Below are 24,310 nucleotides of genomic sequence, written 5' to 3' on the forward strand. Positions count from 1 at the left end.
ATTTTCTTTAAATATACATATATCAAATTATGTTTTTATAATAGAATTCAATTATATACTTTTAAATATAAATAATATAATCATACAATCTGAAGATAAGTGTATAAAAATGATTGTGAGTCTGTGCTTTGTAAGATGTATTATTAAAATACAAATATTTCAAGCATTGAATAAAGAATAATCAGTAAATAGTTTAGTTAATATTTAGAAATATGCTCAGTATTAGTGCTTTAGTGTTTTCTTCATTTTTATATATCTTTTTTAATACCATATATGTCTTAAAACATCATTGACATTTACTCATTATTATCTATTTCTTTTAATAACACACTTCGAAGTTTAAATTTTGTAAATTCATAATTCTGCATGTATGTATTATCTAATTATGAATATCTCTATAAATAATTTATAAATATTTGGATAATAATTGTTGTACTGATGCATTTAAAATAAATTTAATGATAATACGTTTACATGTAATGAATCAGAAGTGGAATCTATAACAAGTGTATTTACTGTTTATATTCAATTATAAGATATCATCGAAATTTGTTTACATTTAATTTAGACGTTAATAAGGAGCTTTTTTTATATTTTAGAATGATTTTTTAAGTAAATTATTGAAAACAAGCAGTTCTGGGAGAAACGTAACTTCCAAAAAGTGCAGATGACCACAACTTTTTGTTAAAAAAAGGTTTCAAGCTAGTTTTACATTGCAACTTGTTATTGATTCAGGACTGATCAACATTTGTTTGGAACATTTTTTTATTAGATTACTAAAAGTTCCTAAAAAATCATGACAGCCATAAATATACTGTATATTTATACATTTAACAACATAAGGCAATGTAGATACATATACATATGGATATTCCCATTGATTTGAATTTATGTTATAATTATGTATTTTATTTATTGAATGTTTTAAAATATTACAGCAATTATGTGTAATAATTACATATATCTCTTTTTCAAAAAGTTCAAACTCAACATTGTATTTTCTTCTCTAAATCAAACATCTTTTCCATATTTTGAATAATATGAGTAATATTTATGTGTATATGTATATTTACATTGAATGTAATATACATTTATCATAATTTCATAAACTAAGCGTAATCATTCCATATATGTTAGTGTTTAAATTTCTATTTCTAAATTGAGTTTGTACAAAATATAAGCTATAGTTTTTTGTATTTTCCATTTAAATATTACTATGATATTAGAATCTTATATAGTATCATATCAATATTTAAAAAAGAAAACAATAATATTTAAAATTACTGATATATGCACTTATATTAATTCATTCCAATGTATCATATCAATTATGATACAATAAGGTCATATAATTTACAAACACTTTTATAAAAAAATCACATCATAATTTAATGTCAGAATATATTTATTTCCTTTTACATATACTTTAAAGTATTTTTTAAGATTTGGGAAAATAGATTATACATACTCTTTGAGAACTATACAATATAAATTTTAAATTCTACTGCACTAGAATGTTTATAGTATTTTTATTAACTGTTTTCTAATTTCTTTTAGAATATACAGGTAAGTATATATCAATATATTATTTTTATATAAATAAATGAATTTATTTTATAAATCATATTTCAATTTATTTGTACAATTTGCTGCTGCAAAATATAAATTAATATAAGTCGTTTTGGAGGAAAAATAATTGATAATTATAATACAACCTTTTTATATATATAAGTTTTTCTATATAAATTTCATATATATAATAAATTTTGATAAGGTTGTAAGAAATATTCTTTGAAAATCTGTAGATTTTATAAAAAATTAAAAATTATAAATATTTGGAATCTCCCTCTCTCTCTCTCTTACACACACACAGGCGCGCACACACAGTGTATAATATGCCCTTAAAAGAAACTGCAATATTGCAATTCAAAATTAACAACAATACTATAATATTCCATTTTCTTTGCCTTATGTTTTACAGTACGGTATATCTAAAGTAAATTATTAAATACTTAGTCATTGAATTTTGTTAAAATGAATAAAACATATAAATGACTAATTATCTGTATGTAATATTGTGTAATAAGATAAAATATAAAAAATGTTAAAAAAATAGATGTTGCATTCTTGAAATATAAATTTTAACGCTTTGGACATAAAACTATTTGTGTGAAAAATACATAAAAATTATATATGATCTTTGTTTTTCCTTATAAGGGCATGATTTTATGAATAACTTATTGCACATAAAAATTAATGAACAATAGGCTGTGCATATAAACTTAATCTTAATAAATTTCAAAATGTTTTTATTTATAACTAAATGTTTGTAAATTATTAGTTATATACGTTATATATCTTATAATTTTTCAGAATACTAGAATAGTGCATATATTATGTATTATACATAATATCATAATTTTTTTTATATTAATTTATCGAATACTAGTAAAGAGGTTTAATACAGACTTATTTTCTTTCTGACTACGTGCTTTACTGAACACATTCCAAAAACGTAAAGTTTCATCTCCAGCACCAGTTACAATAGCTTCACCGTCTGGTGACATAGCTAAATATAAAACTCTATATGAATGTCCTGTTAATTTTGCAACTTGAGTTAGACTGGGATATTTCCACACCAGAATTTGGTTTTGAGAATAACCATGTGTACTGACTAGTTCTGAACTGTGCTTACTCCAAGCCAAATTACAAACTTGAGAACCAGTATCTACACACTGCATTGGTTGACCAGTTAGTGTATTCCAAAATCTAATGCATCTGTCTGCTGTACCACCACCAGAAGCTAAAAGGCCATGATGATGTGGAGACCATGCGATAGCTTTGACAGCTGCCAGATGTTCAGTATATGTTTGTATCGGTGAAAGGGAATGTAAGTTCCATACATAAAGACGATTGTCATTTCCACCAGAGGCTAAATATTGATTATCTGGAGACCATTTGAGTCCACAGACTTCTTGTCTATGAGCTCCTAAACGTCTTTCACTCACAACACAAGGAGTTCTAACATCTCTTTGTAATATTAACCTATCTCTACTACCAGATGATAAAACTTCACCATTCCAAGCTAGAGCTCCAACTCTCGCACTATGTCCTTGTAACTTGCTTACTTGTTTACTCACAGCTACATCCCATACTTGGATATAGCCCAAATGTGTACCAACTGCAACTAGATTTCCTCTTTCATTCCAAGCAACTGATGTTACACTATTACCATCACTGGATAAATCACATAGTCTAGTCACCTGGCTGGTACATGCAGACCACAAATAGACACAGCTACCTAGACCAACACTGAGAACATTTTGAGAAGACCAATCAACAAGGTTTAAATAAAAGTCATCTTGCAGTTCAGGGGCATCTAGTACTTTGAAAGGTATTCTGGAAATCTTCCTTGTTGCTTTTCTTGGAGATCTTAAAAGTTTTTGACTTTTGGCACTCAATGGTGACAAAGAATAAGGTGAACTTTGATCTAATAGTGTGTGGTCTTTCGTAGGTGTAATGTATTTAAAAAGATTTCTGGTAACCACTGGTGATAATACTCTTCGTTCTTCACATTGTCCTTTTACATCTTCTATGCTTGCTCCAAGCAGTTCATTTTTTAAGAGACAAGAATAGGCAATACCATCGCGGTTACTTTCTCCATTCTCGCGAGTCTTCTTTGTGACTATACCATTTCGATTGTTCTCTGATATCATCGAAAATGTTGTTTGGTAATTATTGCCTGACCGTGTTGGTATAAATCGATCGAAACTATTATTCATCATTTTAGTTGGCGAAAAATATACTGATGGGTGAAGTCCAGGACTTGCTAGACTATCTATATGGCTCTCGCTGTTTGACTTTAACAGCCGTTTCTCGTATTCGTGGTGAAACATTTTTTTAATGCTACTCTTTCACATTTACTCACATAATTATTCACCATACACGATTGTTCTTCTTTAGATTACGTAAATTGCACGTCCATTGTCATTTTTCATACAAAACACGGTACTGATGAAATTGAGCAAACTGTCCCGTAGAATCTCTATTCAACGTCAACTTGGAAAATTTTTGATGCGGAAATAAGGAGGTTGAACGTGATTCTCCAATCGAAAAGCTTAGTTCAAAGCGCTATGTTTAAAAACAGATAGGCAAGTGACTGTGTAAAAAGCTGTACTCGAATGAGTACCCACCTAGTGACTACTAACAAAATTACAGTAAAATGTTGTTGTATAACGTACTTTTTAAAGAATATAAATGAAGAATTTAGATACGTCATTTGTTATGTGTATATTATGTATACAATAATAATAATATATATATTATGTATGCAATAATATTATGTATTATCATTATCAAGTTGATTCCAAATTTTATATATCATAATATATTCAATGATAGGACCAATCATATACTATATCTACTTCTGTGCTATAATAATGTAAATTAATAACATTAAGTAACGTTTTAGAAATTATTGTTTTAGTTATTTGCCCTTCTAAATTACAATTAGGGGAAATTAAAAGTGCAATTATTTTCTTTCATGTAATAAAAACGAAATAACGTTTACATCATAAATTATATATTGGTATATCTTATATATACAATATATAATTTAAATTTTATAAATAAAATGTATAAATGCTTAAGGACATACAAAAATATTGTTGTAATTTTATTAGTAGTTGATATATAAAATATTTTTATATTAGAATTATTAGAATTTAAATTAAGTATCATATAAATCATAATTGTATGTGATTTACGTAAAATGTACTGCACATATTTATGTATTATATATTTATTTTTGTACGTATATACTTCGTATATATATTGATAGTTAAATAACTCAAAATTCATGATTCAATGGATATCCATGAATAGTAAACGTTCGCTAATAAATTTTAACGTTTTAATTCAATATATAATTAAAAAATTATATGTTTATTTAAGATAAATGTTTAGTTTATTTCGAAATATGTATTTGTGAAATTACTAATAAATATTATATTTTGTGAATAATTTCATAATTTTTATTAAAATTTAAATGTGTTTAATCGTAAGAATAATTCAAAATATGCATTATTTAACGAAGTCAAAATTTTATTTATTCACATCCAAGATACAAAATTGCGCATGCGGCATACGTCAAAATTGACGTGTGTATATGTATGTATATTACCATATTGTATAATCGAACAATCTTTAGATATTTTTAAAGGTATGTATACATCTCTCTGTATGTATAAATATTTCGTTTTTGTAAAACTGTAAATACCATTCTTATCTTTATTTAAGAAATCAAACTAACTTTGTAAAATGACGGTAATAAGGATTTTGCTTTTAAATTACATGTAATATACCAACCTTAACACTCAATTTGTAGCTTACATAAGCTGTACAACTTCTTTTGTATAAATTATTAGTAATTAATATAAAAATATCAAGTGTTTTTATTTTAAGCATAATGCGAAACGTGCTTGAAACTGTATACATACAATAAGTTGTTCTGTTGATGTAAAGATTAAATAATTTTATTCAATAACTACAATTTTGTTTTACATTAGATAATTTTTTTAAATTTTTTGTTTTATTCTGACCATAAATTTTGTATAATAAACAGATTAAATTTTCAGGAAAATTACGTGTAATGTGTTAAACTAATACATTTTCATATTAATAATAAATTCACTTATATTTTGTTATTGTATTTCCAAATTATACAATATATGAGGTCTTTAAATTCATCTTATTACAAGTGTATTTTATATAAAATTTTGTATTTGTATACAAAAGCATGCTATGTATTATGTATATATTTACTTGACCTTACAGTAATTTTAATGCCTGACTTAACAAAGTTATGTATTCCCATCTGTTTTAATTACCTAAAAATAGCATTTATAAATTAGATTTGTTTACCCTATATTTTAAGTATTTTTTGTAACATATGATTATTGTTCAAATATTCAATTATAAATTAATAATTTAATTCCAGATACAACTTTTTTGAAAAAATGGGAGGTCATGGTCATGGGTCACCGATAAAAATACCAAGTCCTGATATATACAAAGTAGAAGATGTGCCACAGCTTAAAATGGTTCAAGAGGAACTAGCTAAACTTGGGTTGAAAGATCCTTGGTTAAGAAATGAAGTTTGGCGTTATACAGGACTACCTGGTAATTCACATTTCTTACGAGTATTTAAGGGAGTTACCAGGGGTATGCTAGTCGGGTTTGCAGCATTTTTAGTAACAATAGGTGTAGAGGAATATTTTGGAATTACTTATGGCAAACATCATAATAAACATCATAACAATGATGATCATCATTAATATTATATAAAGACATATTTGGTACACACAGAAAATATTAAATAGCTTAAATTACTGTTATATGTATTATAGCTTTAGAAATAAATTATAATTTGAGATTTAAATGATGAGAGTAATGAATTCTTTCACTCAGTTCCAATAAACATGCAGTTCTTGGTTCACATATAACATAAGGAATATATTCTTATTTAATATATTGTTGACCAGCTATTTCATGTAAAGATTAACGCGCATAACGTTGCAATGCATTTGTGCATGAAAATATGAGTTTATTCGTGAGCAGTCAACAGTATGTTAATATAAACTTTATAACTTATACATGTATGAAAGTATCTTATTTCTTGCATTATACAAGAACTGTTACATATCAGAGTTAGGCAAAATTTGTCCAAATGAATAACGAACAAAGATAAACATAGTAATCATTATTTGTGAATGAAGAATAATTTTATTTATTCGCAAAATTTGTCTTCACCAATAGTGCGTTATTTGTATTCATGGAGTGAATAAAAATAATCTAACAAATGTAATGATACAGTTCGTAATTAATTTTTTATTAAACAATACATAGCGAGATTATATGCACTATGATTTTATTTGCGTCATTCGTGAATGAATATACAAGTAATAAAAGGAAAATAGTAACTTTTAATTACGAATTTAACGAATAATTAAATATTTGTGAATAAATTTATTTGTGAATAAAAGTTTTGAATAATTTATTTATTATTTGGATAATAAAAATTAAATAACGCCAAACTCTGCTGTAAATTTTTCAGCGTGTTGCATTATACAAATCCATATTGTAAGGATTCAAAAGCTTTCACGGATGATTTTACATCTTCAGATCGGTGGATATTTGTTAAAAAATGGTATATACTGTAAAACTTGACTTTGAACAGTTGAAACGTTGCGACCTATGGTTCCTTTAATAAGTTTTGTCCTTGTGATGAGTAGAACGAAATTTGGCCTTGAAATTCAAGGTCAACGTCCATTTTGCAGTATGCACTTTTTTTAAACAGATTTTCATTAAACCTATGGTTTAAATGGAAGGTGTAAAATCATCCGGTAAACCTATGACATACATTTTTTAAATAGCCTATACAAATTAATAATAAGCATTATATGTTAATATAAACGTATCAAATACAAAATATGTCACAATATTTGAACAATACAAATCATTTACATAAAAAACAATTTATCTAATAATGTATGATTATTTAAATTTTTTTTGCCATTTTCTTTTACTATCACAACTAACAGCATTGACACTAATACTGTAATTATAATAGCTAATGTACAATCGTTAAATAACGCAATAATGAAAGTAAATACTGAAATTTCAAATGTTGCAAATAACCACTCATTTCCATATAATAATACTTGACTGAAAGAATAATTATTATCTGCAAAAATTATATATATGAGTTATCATTAAAGCTACTTTTCCTTTTCCTTTTCTATTAAAAGAAACATTACCAATATAGAAAATTGATTTCTCTTCGTTGTAGGAAAATACTATACTAAATAACTTCTCAAAAAAATTTTGTTCTTTAATGGCATAGTCTTCATTTGTTATGCAGTGATCTAGATATTTACATAGATGTTCTTTCACTTTTAATTGATTATTGAAAATATATTCCCAATTTGAATAAGTCTTTATAAAATTACTTGGTTCCTAAAAGGAAGTAAAAATAATAGATAATTAATTCGCAAAATAAATTTTAAGAAATGTTAGCTAAAGTTGTGTTATACATACGATATTCATCAGCTCTAAACTTTTGTTAAAAGTAATTCTGAAACTTTTTGTTAAGTACAATATAAATGTTTGTTGAGTTGTTCCTGGTACAAGACCTCTATGTGCACATAAATTATTTTTTTCCATTTGTAAATCATTAATTAAAGTACGTAAGTCTGTGTCTGCAAATCCATGCACTGATCTGTTGTGAAATGATGAAAATATTTAATTATAAGCATTTTACTTCTATATATTTATATTTACTTTTATACTTTATTTCTTTCATATATATTTATATTTATTAATACATATTACCTTCCATGAATATAAAAACCATAATAATTAAATGGTAAAATAAATACACTAATGTTTGCAATTGAACATACATTTATAAATTCTTGCATTTTGTTTGCAATACATTGTTCATAGAATACAATGAACACTAACCACTGGATGGAATAAGTTAATATATATATTAAGACACATATTGTAAAATATAAAATAAAATTACAATCTTCAGAAAATGTTGGGATTAATTCTGGTATCCCGAGAATCCATGGATACAGTCGTATGACCTATTCGAAATATAAAATTTAATCTTAATCATTTAATTTCTTGCTACTTACTCTTGCATAAAAAATACATAAAGTAATTTACCTGAAAAATAGATAAAACCACAAGCAATTGTATCTTTATGTTTATCTTTCTTTCAGTTTGAAGATTTAACCACTGACTTGCAATAAAGTATGTCCTCCATATACTAATAGATGAATTATTAAAATTGCTACTTTTATTTATCATCTGATCAGAACTTTTTGATATCGAGTTTGTAATTGAAATATTAGTTTTGTGCTTGTTAACTGGAAAAGATTTGTTAAAATTTTTGAAGTTATTATGCTTATTTAACTTATATAAGATTTTATTGCGTTTAGCTGTTATTGTTTCTGATGACATTTGCAAATGTTTTAATTTATTCCTTGAGAGTTTATCATTATGGAATTCATTTATAGGCACATATGGAAGATCATTACATTGATTGTATATTGTTTTTGGTTGTTCCCAATCAATAAAGAATATATCAATATTCCAATATTGACAAATAAATCCAAATATTTCTATAAGCTAAATTAAAAATTAATAAATTTTAAATACTTAAAGTAATTAATTGTATATTTATATTTTACGTTTAAATACTTACTTTAGAAAAAAATGCTACTGTACTAAATGTTTTTATCATCTTTTCATTGACAACTTCAGAGAAGAGGATATATGGTATTGTTTTTCCTTTATAAAACATAAATAGATATAGGCATAAAATAACCAAACACAAAATAATTATGCTTCCTATAGCAGACATAGTGTAAATAAAAAACCAAATAAGTACAAATACATTAATAGAAGAAGTGTGATGTTGTTTACTGTATTTCCATGTTTTTATTCCAGATAAAATGAAACTTAATCCTGACAAAATCCCAATAATTATCTAGGAATGCATATACATATAACAATAATAATATTATAATTATATCTTATTGTTATTTTCTTCTTATTACTGTTTTGTATATTTACCATGAAATGTGAATTAATATTGTCATCTTCTAGATTAAATTTTATTTTATAATCTAATGTAACTTCTATAATTTTATCAACCTGTTCATATGTTAATTCAGCATATTCAATAATTAATAAAGGAGGAAATATTTTATTGTTATCCTTTGTACTTTGAATATTAATTCTGTGAAAAGTATTACAATATATAAGTTTGTTATTTTAGTAGAAATGTGTTAAATTTAATATATAATTTGTTTGATAAAATCAAATTTTGTATGATAAAGTCAAATTATAAAAAGCAGGTAAAGGACTCACATTACATTTAAAGATTTCATATAACGTAATACAGATAGTTTATCACCATTGTTACTTGTGAGATTATATAATGTTTTAAAACCACTAATATTATCAACAAAGAAAAATTTTCGAACTAACTGCCAATCTGATAATTTATTATGATTCTGCAAAATTGTTAGGATTATATATATTTTAAAACACTTTCATAAAATAATATACAAGACACCAATCACAATTTAATATAATAATCAAGTATTTATATTTAAATTTATTGAATACTTCATAATTGATTTTCTTACCTGATTAATGTTTTTAACAAATACAGGCAATGCATACATTAAAATTTTATTATCTCTTATAAATGTTAAGTAAGGAGATAGAAACTCTATCTCTGAGTGCAGTAAATTTTTAATTGTAAATTTACATTTTTTTTCAAAATTAATACCAAATTTAACATGTTCCAACAAATTGCATGGGATATTAGGTGTACCAACTGATTTGAAATTGCCATGTAAAGAGAATGTTATAACTGTAAAATTTAATATATTATCCTAAAAATATATGGTTTATATTATAAAATATTATACATTTAAGTAATAGATTGTTACAAATATTACAAATACATATATATATATGTTACATACCTTGTCTCCTTTCACCAAGCTATAGTTTTGTGTAATTTGTTTGCTATTTAATACAGTTGTAGCTTCATCTTTATTATAAAATAACCATGTAGGTGATCTTTGTTTTTGCATAAAGAACTTGCATGCAATGTCATTAGCATAAAGACTTAAAACACATATGTTTGATAAATATTCACATGCTAATTTATCTCTTTTCTAAAAATATGTGTGTACTATTATTTTCTTATTTTTATATTCTTATTTGCCATTATTTTATATTATATTTTTCTCTTACCTTACAAAAATATACAGCAGTTTGAAGTTCATTTCTAAAATAATTATTTGTGTTTTGATTGTTAAATTTCACTTGAAATGCAGGTTTTGGATTCTCTTTATCAACAGAAGTACTTTTATGTAAACAATAATTCTGTACCTGTGTATAATGGTACTTTGTTAAATACATATCAGTCTGATAATAATCATATTCAAAATTTTTGCAGGGCAAGCATTTAGATACATCCAAAAATGGATAAGTATTATTGATACACGGAACACAATGTATAGTATCCAATAACGTTCCATCTAAGTGTCTATCTACTGTAAAATGATTAAAATATAACTAACAATAATATAAATAATTAAAGAATCAGCAATTTAATCAATAGATAATATGTTACAAATATATAATTTAAAGTAGTTTGGTTTAAATGCTAATACATAAATACTTTTGCCTATTGCAAATGCTTTAATTATTACCTTGTATTTCATTAGGAGCGCATCTACACGTTGTGTTACATGATACGCAGTCGTTCCCATCCGAAGTTACTGTAGCATTAATGCCACAAAATATGCATACGGGATAACCATCCTTGAAACCAACTTTTTTACTAAATTTGTTACATATACATCGTAATCCTATAAAAGGAATGATTTAAGTATTTAAATAAAATGTTGAAAAATTTAATTTCAAACTCACGGTCGACAGATGGTTTTAAATTTTTATTGGCATCACATGGCATGCAGGTAAGTGATATGGTATCAAAATATTCGTTATTTTTACATTTCGATGGTTGAGAATATTCAAATAATTCTTTACTCACAGCAACAATTTGGGTAAAATTTACCGAATAGATTAAGAAATAGAAAAAGATACCTTTTCTTGTAAAGCGACACATTTTGTATACATCTGATATCTATATATGTATGTATGTACTTACTTACTTTGTGTACGACTTTCGTTTCTATAGTAACCGGTTATGAAAGTTTGTGATATCTTACTTATACGTGTAGATAATCTTTTACGTATTTTATTTTTTAAGAAAGTACAACAAAAAATCTAATACAAAATTTCAAATATGATATTAGATATTGAAGTACACATATACACACACGCGCGCGCGTGTAAAAAATGTATATGAACATGTCGGGTTAGCGTTACGATTAAAGTTAGGGTTAAGGGCGTAAAACGAATCCCTATTGACGTTAGACGTGATCATTATGCAATAGAGGAGATATTTACCAGTGCAAACATGACCATGATGGAATTGTACAAGTAATCGTGATAATTTGATACTCGAGAAGCTAATGACGATGATCCTAGACTCAATAACGAATCCACGGTCAACAGGATGACGAACTCTACTCTTCTTTAGCGTCTAAGTTGTACTCAATGTTAATGCATGGGGCAATCACTACGTATCCGAGAGTTACTTGAATCGTCGTCGAGATCGTACCGGAGAGTAACTCTCCGTCTCGACGATGCCGTCGAGGAAAACTATAATGGGTGGGTCTAAGGACATGAGATCCTCGGATTCGTCAAAGAAAGCTTTCGTTCCAAAGGTGAGGGAAATTAGCGCTGTTGCTAATTGGTCGATCTCCATATCGGCGTTTTGAAAGAGATGCTGGCCGCCCTTGAGGGGAGGTTGTTGACGAGGGGCATTGTTCGTGGAAGATAGGTTTCTCCTATCTTCCCGTAGTTGCAACAAAGACTACTTGTCTATGTGAAGGACTTTGCTGGACTAAATCTTAAGATTTATTGCGGGTCCTCACGTTAGCTAAACATATACTGCGGAGGTATGTTGACATCTGGAGATCATCTTACCCGGAGTATAGAATCTGCGTGTGGCGAGCCACGGGACAGAAACCATTGAAATATTTACTGCCGCGTGTCGCTACGACTATTTCTTTTAAGGAGAGGTATAGAGTTACTCTGTGCCTTTGTTAGATCTCGAACAATCGGGGTGACATTTGTTTAATCTAAATTACGACATTACGGTATTCCCGAGAATCCAAGGAGAGGTTCCGGTGTTTTTCCATCTCCGACACGACCATTCGGACTATCACACGTCCTCGGGTGCAACTACAAGATTGAGTCTTTCTAACATTAGGTTCGGTACAATTAGCATTGTTTACAATTTAACTTAATGTCTAAATAAGCTGAGGGTCCAGTGTAACAACAAAATTTTGTTCGGAGGTTTGACAACAAAAGGAATAGAAGAGAACATGAATTAGTAACGTTGTAATTAGTATTGGAAGTGCTAGTTGCATCCTGTGGGTTATCAGTCGGGTCATAACGGCGAAATGGACCAGTCTCGATTTCGCACCCCAATGGATCTCGTTTTTCTAGATCGCACGACCGCACCAAACTTCGTAACACTATAGCTCATGGTGCGCGTGAACACATCACTTGCCCCTTTACCGAGCTTCATAACACTATAGCTCATGGTGCGCGTGAACACATCACTTGCCCCTTTACCGAGCTTCATAACACTATAGCTCATGGTGCGCGTGAACACATCACTTGCCCCTTAGTCGAGCTTCATAACACTATAGCTCATGGTGCGCGTGAACACATCACTTGCCCCTTAGTCGAGCTTCATAACACTATAGCTCATGGTGCGCGTGAACACATCACTTGCCCCTTAGTCGAGCTTCATAACACTATAGCTCATGGTGCGCGTGAACACATCACTTGCCCCTTAGTCGAGCTTCATAACACTATAGTTCATGGTGCGCGTGAACACACCACTTGCCCCTTAGTCGAGCTTCATAACACTATAGCTCATGGTGCGCGTGAACACATCACTTGCTCCTTTACCGAGCTTCATAACTCTATAGCTCATGATGCGCGTGAACACATCACTTGCCCCTTTACCGAGCTTCATAATACTATAGCTCATGGTGCGCGTGAACACATCACTTGCCCCTTAGTCGAGCTTCATAACACTATAGCTCATGGTGCGCGTGAACACATCACTTGCCCCTTTACCGAGCTTCATAACACTATAGCTCATGGTGCGCGTGAACACATCACTTGCCCCTTTACCGAGCTTCATAACACTATAACTCATGGTGCGCGTGAACACATCACTTGCCCCTTTACCGAGCTTCATAACTCTATAGCTCATGGTGCGCGTGAACACATCACTTGCCCCTTTACCGAGCTTCATAACACTATAGCTCATGGTGCGCGTGAACACATCACTTGCCCCTTAGTCGAGCTTCATAACACTATAGCTCATGGTGCGCGTGAACACATCACTTGCCCCTTTACCGAGCTTCATAACACTATAGCTCATGGTGCGCGTGAACACATCACTTGCCCCTTTACCGAGCTTCATAACACTATAACTCATGGTGCGCGTGAACACATCACTTGCCCCTTTACCGAGCTTCATAACTCTATAGCTCATGGTGCGCGTGAACACATCACTTGCCCCTTTACCGAGCTTCATAACACTATAGCTCATGGTGCGCGTGAACACATCACTTGCCCCTTAGTCGAGCTTCATAACACTATAGCTCATGGTGCGCGTGAACACATCACTTGCCCCTTAGTCGAGCTTCATAACACTATAGCTCATGGTGCGCGTGAACACATCACTTGCCCCTTAGTCGAGCTTCATAACACTATAGTTCATGGTGCGCGTGAACACATCACTTGCCCCTTAGTCGAGCTTCATAACACTATAGCTCATGGTGCGCGTGAACACATCACTTGCCCCTTAGTCGAGCTTCATAACACTATAGCTCATGGTGCGCGTGAACACATCACTTGCCCCTTAGTCGAGCTTCATAACACTATAGCTCATGGTGCGCGTGAACACATCACTTGCCCCTTAGTCGAGCTTCATAACACTATAGTTCATGGTGCGCGTGAACACATCACTTGCCCCTTAGTCGAGCTTCATAACACTATAGCTCATGGTGCGCGTGAACACATCACTTGCCCCTTTACCGAGCTTCATAACTCTATAGCTCATGATGCGCGTGAACACATCACTTGCCCCTTTACCGAGCTTCATAATACTATAGCTCATGGTGCGCGTGAACACATCACTTGCCCCTTAGTCGAGCTTCATAACACTATAGTGTAGTATCGTGGGCAAAAGGTCCAAGATATCGGCCGAACCGTATACAAAGTGGCGAGAGTCGTGGCGCCGTCGAGTACATCAATGTGTCGTCGGTCCTTTCAAGTGGACAGTTTTGTGGAAAGAGCCTGCGTGACCCTGGCCACGGGGTTTCGGGACATGTGTTCGATGGGACGAGAAAAGACAAAGAGACGCCAAGGGTAGAGTTAGTTGAGACGCCAGCGAGAACGAATGCAAAAGGCGTGCAGTATGAGTTGAGAAGCGAGAGCGTGCGAGTGCAGATGCCGAAGACGAGAGTTATAGAGTTGCTAGCGTTGTAGAGAGATCGAGTTGTTAGTTATAGAGTTGCGAGAGTGATTCGAACGGAATAAGACTTTTGTGTTTTAGTTCAAGTTGAACATTTATCGTTCTCTGTCCAATTAATCTCTGTTATTTTTATTAATCTTAATAAATAGCATTAGGAGAATTTTACAAATCTAAATCATCCTAATCCTATCCTTTTCCGATACTACAATTGGGGGCTCGAGCCGGGATTGAAACCAGACAGAGAACGACACGTTTAACGGAACTAATTGTGCTGAAAAAAAAAGAGTTGAAAATGGCAAATTGTGAAGAGGAACAGTTTTCGACTGAAGAGGTTTCGACGCTGGAGGAGCTAAGAAATGAGCTCGCAAGTCTGAATCTGCCGATATCAGGTTCGAAGTCAGTGCTGATGGCCAGGCTGAACCGAGCGTATAAGGCTGGTCAATCAACTTCGAAGGAATCGAAGCGCGATGAGGAATCGGTAAATCAGCGAAACCTAAGGAGTGGACAGAGAGCTGAACTACGCGCACGGCTACAGGCGGCCCTGGAAGGAGACAACGTATCGTCGGAAGAAGAAAGCGACGACGAAAGTGACAATGAAGAAGATGAGAGAAACGTGATAAAACACGAGGGAGGTACGCGAGCGATGTGCTCGGACCGTGATGAATATCGCCAAAAGGCAGGTACCGTCTCGGTATTAAGCTTTAAAGACGTCGAAGACGCATTAGAATTGTTTAGCGGCGACAAAGGTGAAAACGTGGAGCGATGGTTCGAATCATTCGAAGAAGTCGCGGACACGTGTATGTGGTCCGACGGTCAGAAGGCAGTCTACGCGAGGAAGCTGCTGAGGGGATCGGCGAAAATATTCGCAAACTTCGAGTGCCATGCCAGGACTTGGCATGAGCTGAAGAAGGGACTAATCAGAGAGTTCTCCAGAAAGTCCAACAGTAGGCAAGTACACCAAAAGCTTAGTGGGACGAGAAAGAAAAGCGACGAGGCGTGCTTGGCCTACATGTATCGCATGCTGGAAATAGCCAGTCATGCCGATATAGAGGAAGAAGTCAAAGTAGAGTACATCATAGACGGGATAATAGACGAAGAAGTCCATAAATCTATGCTGTATGGTGCTGCATCCATCAAGGAGCTAAGGAAGAGGCTAATCGCGTACGAGGAGCAGAAGAGCCGAAGGACGAAGTCGGTTGCGAAGTCGGCCAGAGTTGAGAGAAACAACAGTCCCAGTCAATGTGGAAGTGCGAGAAAGACGCGTTGCTACAACTGCGGTGATGAAGAACATGTGTGTGCAGAGTGCCCGAACAGGTCGAAGGGACCTAAATGTTTCAAGTGTAAAGAGTACGGACACATCGCATCGAAGTGCGACAATCTGAGCGAGTCCATTAAAGAGGTTGGTAGTGTGTTTCGATTGTTACCGACGAAGCGTGGTAAAGACGTGAAGATCGGAAATTTCGAACTGAGCGCGCTGATAGACACCGGTAGCGAGTTAACTTTGATGCGGTATAATCAGTATGTAAAAATCGGAGCGCCTAAGTTAAGTCGAGACATTATCGAATTTCACAGTATCGGGTCTAAGAGAAATTTTACGCTCGGCAAATTTCCGACAGATATTATTATAGACGGTGAATTGTATCATATAACGATACACGTAGTTCCGAACACTGCGATGCAACACTCGTTGTTGATAGGTACAGACTTCTTGGATACCGTCGAGATAAACATGAAGAGGGGAGATATCTCCATTCATAGAATAAAAAATGAGAATTCCGATGGGTTTCCAGAGGTCCTTAAAGTAGACATAGAGACAGGAACGCGTGAAGTGGATCTATCTCGTGTTGAGAACGTGCAACATAAGCAGGCAGTTGCAGTTCCCACGAGTGCTTGTCTCAAGGATACCGTCGTAATGAACAAAATTTCGTTAGATGAATCGGTTGCGGCGAACATAACCGCAGTAGCGTCGGGTGGAAACGATACGGACGGTTGCGATCAAGTTTTTGTAGGATGCATCGAGCATCGCGCGAATTGTAGAGTTGTACAAACAAATTCTGTCGCGAATTCTACGAAGCGAAACAAAAGCAAGAATAAGGCGGCTGCAAGAGAATTTGAGGTAGTGCGAAGACGAGCTATCAACGCGACCTCTTGTCGGCGAAGGGCGTTCAACAAGAGACGCAAGAAGGCGACAATCTACAAAACAGGAGATCTGGTGGCGATCAAGAGGACGCAAGGCGGTCCTGGGTTAAAGTTGCGTTTAAAGTTCCTTGGGCCGTACCGTGTGGTGAAAGTCCTGCGAAATGACCGCTACGTAGTGCAACGAGAAGGCGAACACGAGGGACCGCGCACGACTTCCACTGCAGCCGACCACATGAAGTGGTGGAACGTTGGTGTTAGTGATGATAGTGAGAACAGTGATAAGCACATCTGAGGGCAGATGTGATTTGTCAGGAATGGCCGAGTGTAGTATCGTGGGCAAAAGGCCCAAGATATCGGCCGAACCGTATACAAAGTGGCGAGAGTCGTGGCGCCGTCGAGTACATCAATGTGTCGTCGGTCCTTTCAAGTGGACAGTTTTGTGGAAAGAGCCTGCGTGATCCTGGCCACGGGGTTTCGGGACATGTGTTCGATGGGACGAGAAAAGACAAAGAGACGCCAAGGGTAGAGTTAGTTGAGACGCCAGCGAGAACGAATGCAAAAGGCGTGCAGTATGAGTTGAGAAGCGAGAGCGTGCGAGTGCAGATGCCGAAGACGAGAGTTATAGAGTTGCTAGCGTTGTAGAGAGATCGAGTTGTTAGTTATAGAGTTGCGAGAGTGATTCGAACGGAATAAGACTTTTGTGTTTTAGTTCAAGTTGAACATTTATCGTTCTCTGTCCAATTAATCTCTGTTATTTTTATTAATCTTAATAAATAGCATTAGGAGAATTTTACAAATCTAAATCATCCTAATCCTATCCTTTTCCGATACTACAATAGCTCATGGTGCGCGTGAACACATCACTTGCCCCTTTACCGAGCTTCATAACACTATAGCTCATGGTGCGCGTGAACACATCACTTGCCCCTTTACCGAGCTTCATAACACTATAACTCATGGTGCGCGTGAACACATCACTTGCCCCTTTACCGAGCTTCATAACTCTATAGCTCATGGTGCGCGTGAACACATCACTTGCCCCTTTACCGAGCTTCATAACACTATAGCTCATGGTGCGCGTGAACACATCACTTGCCCCTTTACCGAGCTTCATAACACTATAGCTCATGGTGCGCGTGAACACATCACTTGCCCCTTTACCGAGCTTCATAACACTATAGCTCATGGTGCGCGTGAACACATCACTTGCCCCTTTACCGAGCTTCATAACACTATAACTCATGGTGCGCGTGAACACATCACTTGCCCCTTTACCGAGCTTCATAACTCTATAGCTCATGGTGCGCGTGAACACATCACTTGCCCCTTTACCGAGCTTCATAACACTATAGCTCATGGTGCGCGTGAACACATCACTTGCCCCTTTACCGAGCTTCATAACACTATAGCTCATGGTGCGCGTGAACACATCACTTGCCCCTTTACCGAGCTTCATAACACTGTAACTCATGGTGCGCGTGAACACATCACTTGCCCCTTTACCGAGCTTCATAACTCTATAGCTCATGGTGCGCGTGAACACATCACTTGCCCCTTTACCGAGCTTCATAACACTATAGTTCATGGTGCGCGTGAACACATCACTTGCCCCTTTACCGAGCTTCATAACACTATAGCTCATGGTGCGCGTGAACACATCACTTGCCCCTTTACCGAGCTTCATAACACTATAACTCATGGTGCGCGTGAACACATCACTTGCCCCTTTACCGAGCTTCATAACTCTATAGCTCATGGTGCGCGTGAACACATCACTTGCCCCTTTACCGAGCTTCATAACACTATAGCTCATGGTGCGCGTGAACACATCACTTGCCCCTTTACCGAGCTTCATAACACTATAGCTCATGGTGCGCGTGAACACATCACTTGCCCCTTTACCGAGCTTCATAACACTATAACTCATGGTGCGCGTGAACACATCACTTGCCCCTTTACCGAGCTTCATAACTCTATAGCTCATGGTGCGCGTGAACACATCACTTGCCCCTTTACCGAGCTTCATAACACTATAGCTCATGGTGCGCGTGAACACATCACTTGCCCCTTTACCGAGCTTCATAACACTATAGCTCATGGTGCGCGTGAACACATCACTTGCCCCTTTACCGAGCTTCATAACACTATAACTCATGGTGCGCGTGAACACATCACTTGCCCCTTTACCGAGCTTCATAACTCTATAGCTCATGGTGCGCGTGAACACATCACTTGCCCCTTTACCGAGCTTCATAACACTATAGCTCATGGTGCGCGTGAACACATCACTTGCCCCTTTACCGAGCTTCATAACACTATAGCTCATGGTGCGCGTGAACACATCACTTGCCCCTTTACCGAGCTTCATAACACTATAGCTCATGGTGCGCGTGAACACATCACTTGCCCCTTAGTCGAGCTTCATAACACTATAGTTCATGGTGCGCGTGAACACATCACTTGCCCCTTAGTCGAGCTTCATAACACTATAGCTCATGGTGCGCGTGAACACATCACTTGCCCCTTTACCGAGCTTCATAACTCTATAGCTCATGGTGCGCGTGAACACATCACTTGCCCCTTTACCGAGCTTCATAACACTATAACTCATGGTGCGCGTGAACACATCACTTGCCCCTTTACCGAGCTTCATAACATACTCCGTAAGGTGCTACGGTCTTTGTGCTAAGGATCTTCCGAGATCGAGGTACTCATGTCGTCGTGGTCACTGTTATTGCCGTCACTACCGACGTCCAATTCAGCAGGAACGCAACTGTCCGGCATTTTTCTTAATCTGTCATGACTATCTTTATACGATCGTTTGCGGTCTAGCGTTTTTTTTTTTTTTTTTTTTTTTTTTTTTTTAAAGTATATCTCCTTCCAAAATCTCTGTTATTACGAATGGACCCTTGAATTTTGGCTCTAGCTTGGTTTGGTTTCTTTTCTCGTTTTTGCGTAGTACGAAATCGCCGAGGTTAAACCTAACCACTTTAGCTTTGTTTCTATCAAATCTTTCTTTGTTGTACTGGGCTTTACTCTCTATGTTCTATACAGCCTGCTGTCTTACATCGGAGATATCGACTTCCTTTTTTCGATATTGTCGGGTAGCAATAGGTCGTACGGTCTCGCTGTTCTACCGATTAGTAGTTGTAAAGGGCTCGAATTAGTCACAATTAGATCAATTAGAATTAGATAAATTAGATGAATTAGATCAATTAGTGCGGTTGGTGGTGCAGTTCAACGCCAGCTGTATTTCCCCAATCGCGTCTTGCCACGGCCGCCCGGTCGTTTCTACTGTCGTGAACGTATTTTCAATGTACGCATAACACGCTCTACCTGTCTATTGGCTCTACTATCATCGGTCGCTATCAAGTGAACTTTAATTCGTTTGCTTTCGCAGAATTCTCGAAATTCATTACCCTTAGAACATCTTTCCTGATCTGCTATTATCCGGCAGGGACTTCCGAATAAAAATATAGCGGGTTTAAGCGCTTTAATGGTGTTACGGGAATCTATCTTACGAGTATGATGCATGTATACGAATTTAGTGAACACATCGATCAAAACAATGACGTACTCCTTTGAATCGCTTTTACCACTTAACTTGCCTGTTATGTCCATGTGGACCGTATGCTAGGGTATGCTGGTCTTAGGTATAGGATGTAGTTCGGCTTGTATCTTACCTGAACTAGCTTTCGAAACTTGACAAGCATGACAGTTCTCAATGAATCGGCGAACGTACTTCGCCATCCCTTCGAACCAGTAATACTCGTATAGTTTCTCGAGCGTTTTCTCCCAACCTAAGTGCATAATTGACTGGTGCACATGGTTAATAACAGACTATCTAAAACCTCTTAGGACTATAGGTAAACAGAGAGTCCTGCCTTTTATTTGTATCCTACGGTAAAGAGTATCGGACCGTAATTCGTATGTATTCGCGATGTCTTCCGCGAGCTCATCGTTTTGCAATTCCTTGACGATTCCCAAGGTTTGAGAATCGCGACGTTGTTCGGCTAATAGCCAGTATTCCGATATTTCGGCCAGATTGATTTCTTTCTCCGCAATTTTATCAATTTTACGGTGGTCTAAGTCTACGGGGTTTCGCGAGAAGAAATCTACATGGGCTGTCCGTTTACTTTCCACATACATAATGTCAAAAAAACAAAAGTCTGCAAGTAGGCCCATCACCTATGGTCCCTGTCATTTAAATGTACTCTATTACTCGACGCTTTCGACGAGTCGCAATCCGTGACGACAAGAAATTCCCGTCCATGTAGATAGTGACGGAAATGCTCGACTGCGTTTACGACTGCTAACGTCTCTAGTTCGTAGGAATTGTACCTAGATTCTGCGAGGGTAGTTCTTTTGCTGTAATACTCTATTACTTTGCCTTTACCTTCGATTTGATGCGTCAAAATCGCCCCGTAACTCTCCGAGCTAGCGTCAGTATGTAGTTCTATCGGGTAATTGGGGTCGAATATCATTAACACCGGCGCGTCGGTCAGGGCGGAAACTCCCTGTTGTCTTATTTTCTCGTGTCTATCTGTCCAAGTTATATTTCTGTTATTTGAGATGAGCACATACAGGGGTTTCATCGCCTGCGAGAATTTAGGGATGAACTTTCGGAAGTACGAAGCTAACCCTATGAATTGCCTGAACTGTGTGACGGCCGTTGGCACAGGTAAAGAACTTAAGGTGTCTTTAGAACCGATGTCTTTAGAAAAGAACAGTTCGCAAAGTTAACAGAGAATCCTGCTTTTACGAGGGTATCTAATACGGTGTTCAATCTTCCTAAAGCTTGATCTATCGAGTCGGCAATAATTAGAACGTTATCGAAATAAATAACAACGTACGAATGAGCGAGGTCGCCTAGGGCCTTGCGAATGGCCCTCCGAAAGACGGACGGCGCAATTCTTCAGTTCAAACGGCATCGTTATCTACTCATATTGTCTGTCGGGAGTAACGAACGCTGTATACTTCGCTAAATTAGGATAAATAGGAATTTTGTGAAACCTGCTGGCCATATCCGGGCTAATAAAATATCTCACCTCTTGCAATCTCGCGACTTGATCCGCAATAAGGAGTAAAGGGTGCCGATCCGCGACGGTACTTTGATTTAGCTCTCAGGGATCCACTCGTAATCTATCTGAGCCGTTTTCTTCTTCGCGAGTTACGTAGGGCTCGCGAATGGCGAATTACTAGGCCTTATGATCTTTGCTTTAATTAAAACGCTTATTTTCTCACGTACCGCTCTTCGGTCCTCCTCGCTAAGTCTATAAGGACTTCCTCGTACGGTGATGTTAGGATCAATTAATCGTATTTCTAGCCGGCCTGTATTTACGCGAATACGTAGGGAACCCGTAACGAATGAATCTTTGAATTTGTCGAGAAGAGAAATTGATCGACTTTTATTATTACCATGTACATCAGTGTCAGCTTCATTAACGACGATTTCGTTTGCAGTGGTTTCATTACAGACATTAATTATTTTTGTTTTACACATAGCGAGGCTATTTTGTGTAATGTTACGTCAAAACCCAGACTTAGAGTTCCGCAACTAATCGCGATATCATATTTTACATAACTATCAGCAAGGACATGAGAAATTATCTTCAATGTAAAAATCATTAATACACACGATGAACAAATGGGAGGCGTATGTTTAATACAAGTATTTCCTACTCCTCGCATTACTAATATGTCAGTTATTCTTTTGCCAGAAATCTCGAGGCCACGGACTCTTTAATTAGTGAACGCTCGGCTCCCGAATCGGAGTAAAATGAAAACGACTCACCCAGATGACTTGATCTACCCGATGATGCTTCCAGTACGTAGAAGTTGACTCGCCACTCGTTATTGAAATTATGGTTTCCTTTCATAATCAGGTTGACAGTTGCGCCCCATGCAGCGGGGTCGGAACGTGCGATTTTAAGGGTTAAAACGTGGTAGCGAAAACTTGTTAGGTTTCACACTCGATTTTGCACTAGCGACTGGGTTACTCGCGCACGATGGTCGTAAGTTCTAACACTGTTATAATCGGCACTGATCCCACTTCTGATGTCGGGTTGGCGTTACGATTAAAGTTAGGGTTAAGGGCGTAAAACGAATCCCTATTGACGCTAGACGTGATCATTATGCAATAGAGGAGATATTTACCAGTGCAAACATGACCATGATGGAATTGGACAAGTAATCGTGATAATTTGATACTCGAGAAGCTAATGACGATGATCCTAGGCTCAATAACGAATCCACGGTCAACGGGATGACGAACTCTACTCTTCTTTAGCGTCTAAGTTGTACTCAATGTTAATGCATGGGGCAATCACTACGTATCCGAGAGTTACTTGAATCGTCGTCGAGATCGTACCGGAGAGTAACTCTCCGTCTCGACGATGCCGTCGAGGAAAACTATAATGGGTGGGTCTAAGGACATGAGATCCTCGGATTCGTCAAAGAAAGCTTTCGTTCCAAAGGTGAGGGAAATTAGCGCTGTTGCTAATTGGTCGATCTCCATATCGGCGTTTTGAAAGAGATGCTGGCCGCCCTTGAGGGGAGGTTGTTGACGAGGGGCATTGTTCGTGGAAGATAGGTTTCTCCTATATTCCCGTAGTTGCAACAAAGACTACTTGTCTATGTGAAGGACTTTGCTTGACTAAATCTTAAGATTTATTGCGGGTCCTCACGTTAGCTAGTAACGGGGTATATATGTAGTATCGGGGACAAAAGGCCTAAGGTATCGGCCGAACTGTAAACAAAGTACCGTTTAGCATCAATGTACCGTTGGGTCCTTTAAGTGGACAGTTTTCGTGAAAAGGCTGCGTGACCTTGACCACGGGGGTTTCGGGATACCTGTTCCGAAGAACGGGTAAAGTGCAGAGTGTGCGGAGTGTGCGGAGTGTGCGGAGTGGGCAGAGCTTGAATTGGGAAGCAGAAAGCCGCATGCGA

General features: G+C 35.7%; 3 protein-coding genes across 9 annotated transcripts; 1 reads left to right on the forward strand and 2 right to left on the reverse strand.

Moving 5' to 3' along the window:
• Positions 1-113: 113 nt before the first annotated feature.
• On the reverse strand, positions 114-4,164 carry LOC126916760 (fizzy-related protein homolog). The gene has a single exon (XM_050722868.1). It carries the CDS (start codon positions 3,894-3,896, stop codon positions 2,436-2,438), a length of 1,461 nt encoding a protein of 486 aa, XP_050578825.1. The 5' UTR covers positions 3,897-4,164; the 3' UTR covers positions 114-2,435.
• Positions 4,165-5,061: 897 nt separating this feature from the next.
• Positions 5,062-6,439, forward strand: LOC126916973 (NADH dehydrogenase [ubiquinone] 1 beta subcomplex subunit 3). Of its 2 annotated transcripts, none has more exons than XM_050723345.1 (2): positions 5,062-5,221; positions 5,999-6,439. In XM_050723345.1, exon 2 carries the CDS (start codon positions 6,018-6,020, stop codon positions 6,333-6,335), a length of 318 nt encoding a protein of 105 aa, XP_050579302.1. In that variant the 5' UTR covers positions 5,062-5,221; positions 5,999-6,017; the 3' UTR covers positions 6,336-6,439. The 2 variants fall into 2 exon arrangements, with proteins under 2 accessions (XP_050579302.1, XP_050579303.1); XM_050723346.1 differs by having other exon boundaries at positions 5,221-5,325.
• LOC126916969 (meckelin) lies at positions 6,317-23,940 on the reverse strand. 6 transcript variants are annotated; one of them, XM_050723339.1, is made up of 13 exons: positions 23,519-23,940; positions 11,304-11,462; positions 10,843-10,980; positions 10,569-10,763; positions 10,224-10,475; positions 9,943-10,088; positions 9,646-9,811; positions 9,275-9,559; positions 8,734-9,198; positions 8,392-8,651; positions 8,098-8,278; positions 7,818-8,016; positions 6,317-7,744 (listed from the first exon to the last, which is right to left on the reverse strand). In XM_050723339.1, the coding sequence occupies exons 2-13, from the start codon at positions 11,361-11,363 to the stop codon at positions 7,521-7,523; spliced, it is 2,571 nt and encodes an 856-aa protein (XP_050579296.1). In that variant the 5' UTR covers positions 11,364-11,462; positions 23,519-23,940; the 3' UTR covers positions 6,317-7,520. The 6 variants fall into 6 exon arrangements, with proteins under 6 accessions (XP_050579296.1, XP_050579298.1, XP_050579295.1 ...); XM_050723341.1 differs by lacking the exon at positions 23,519-23,940 and adding an exon at positions 11,701-11,757; XM_050723338.1 differs by lacking the exon at positions 23,519-23,940 and adding an exon at positions 11,701-11,757 and having other exon boundaries at positions 10,843-11,144.
• Positions 23,941-24,310: the final 370 nt, after the last annotated feature.

This window comes from Bombus affinis, chromosome 5 (genome assembly GCF_024516045.1).
Source record: "Bombus affinis isolate iyBomAffi1 chromosome 5, iyBomAffi1.2, whole genome shotgun sequence".
Lineage (NCBI taxonomy): Eukaryota > Metazoa > Arthropoda > Insecta > Hymenoptera > Apidae > Bombus > Bombus affinis.

Coding starts and splice junctions, on each gene's coding strand:
- LOC126916760 (XM_050722868.1), bottom strand. CDS start 3,896: ATGTTTCACCACGAATACGAGAAACGGCTGTTAAAGTCAAACAGCGAG.
- LOC126916969 (XM_050723336.1), bottom strand. CDS start 11,722: ATGTGTCGCTTTACAAGAAAAGGTATCTTTTTCTATTTCTTAATCTAT. Junction 9,560..9,645: donor ATATTAATTCACATTTCATG/GTAAATATACAA, acceptor ATGCATTCCTAG/ATAATTATTGGGATTTTGTC. Junction 7,745..7,817: donor GAAATCAATTTTCTATATTG/GTAATGTTTCTT, acceptor TAATTTTTGCAG/ATAATAATTATTCTTTCAGT.
- LOC126916973 (XM_050723345.1), top strand. CDS start 6,018: ATGGGAGGTCATGGTCATGGGTCACCGATAAAAATACCAAGTCCTGAT.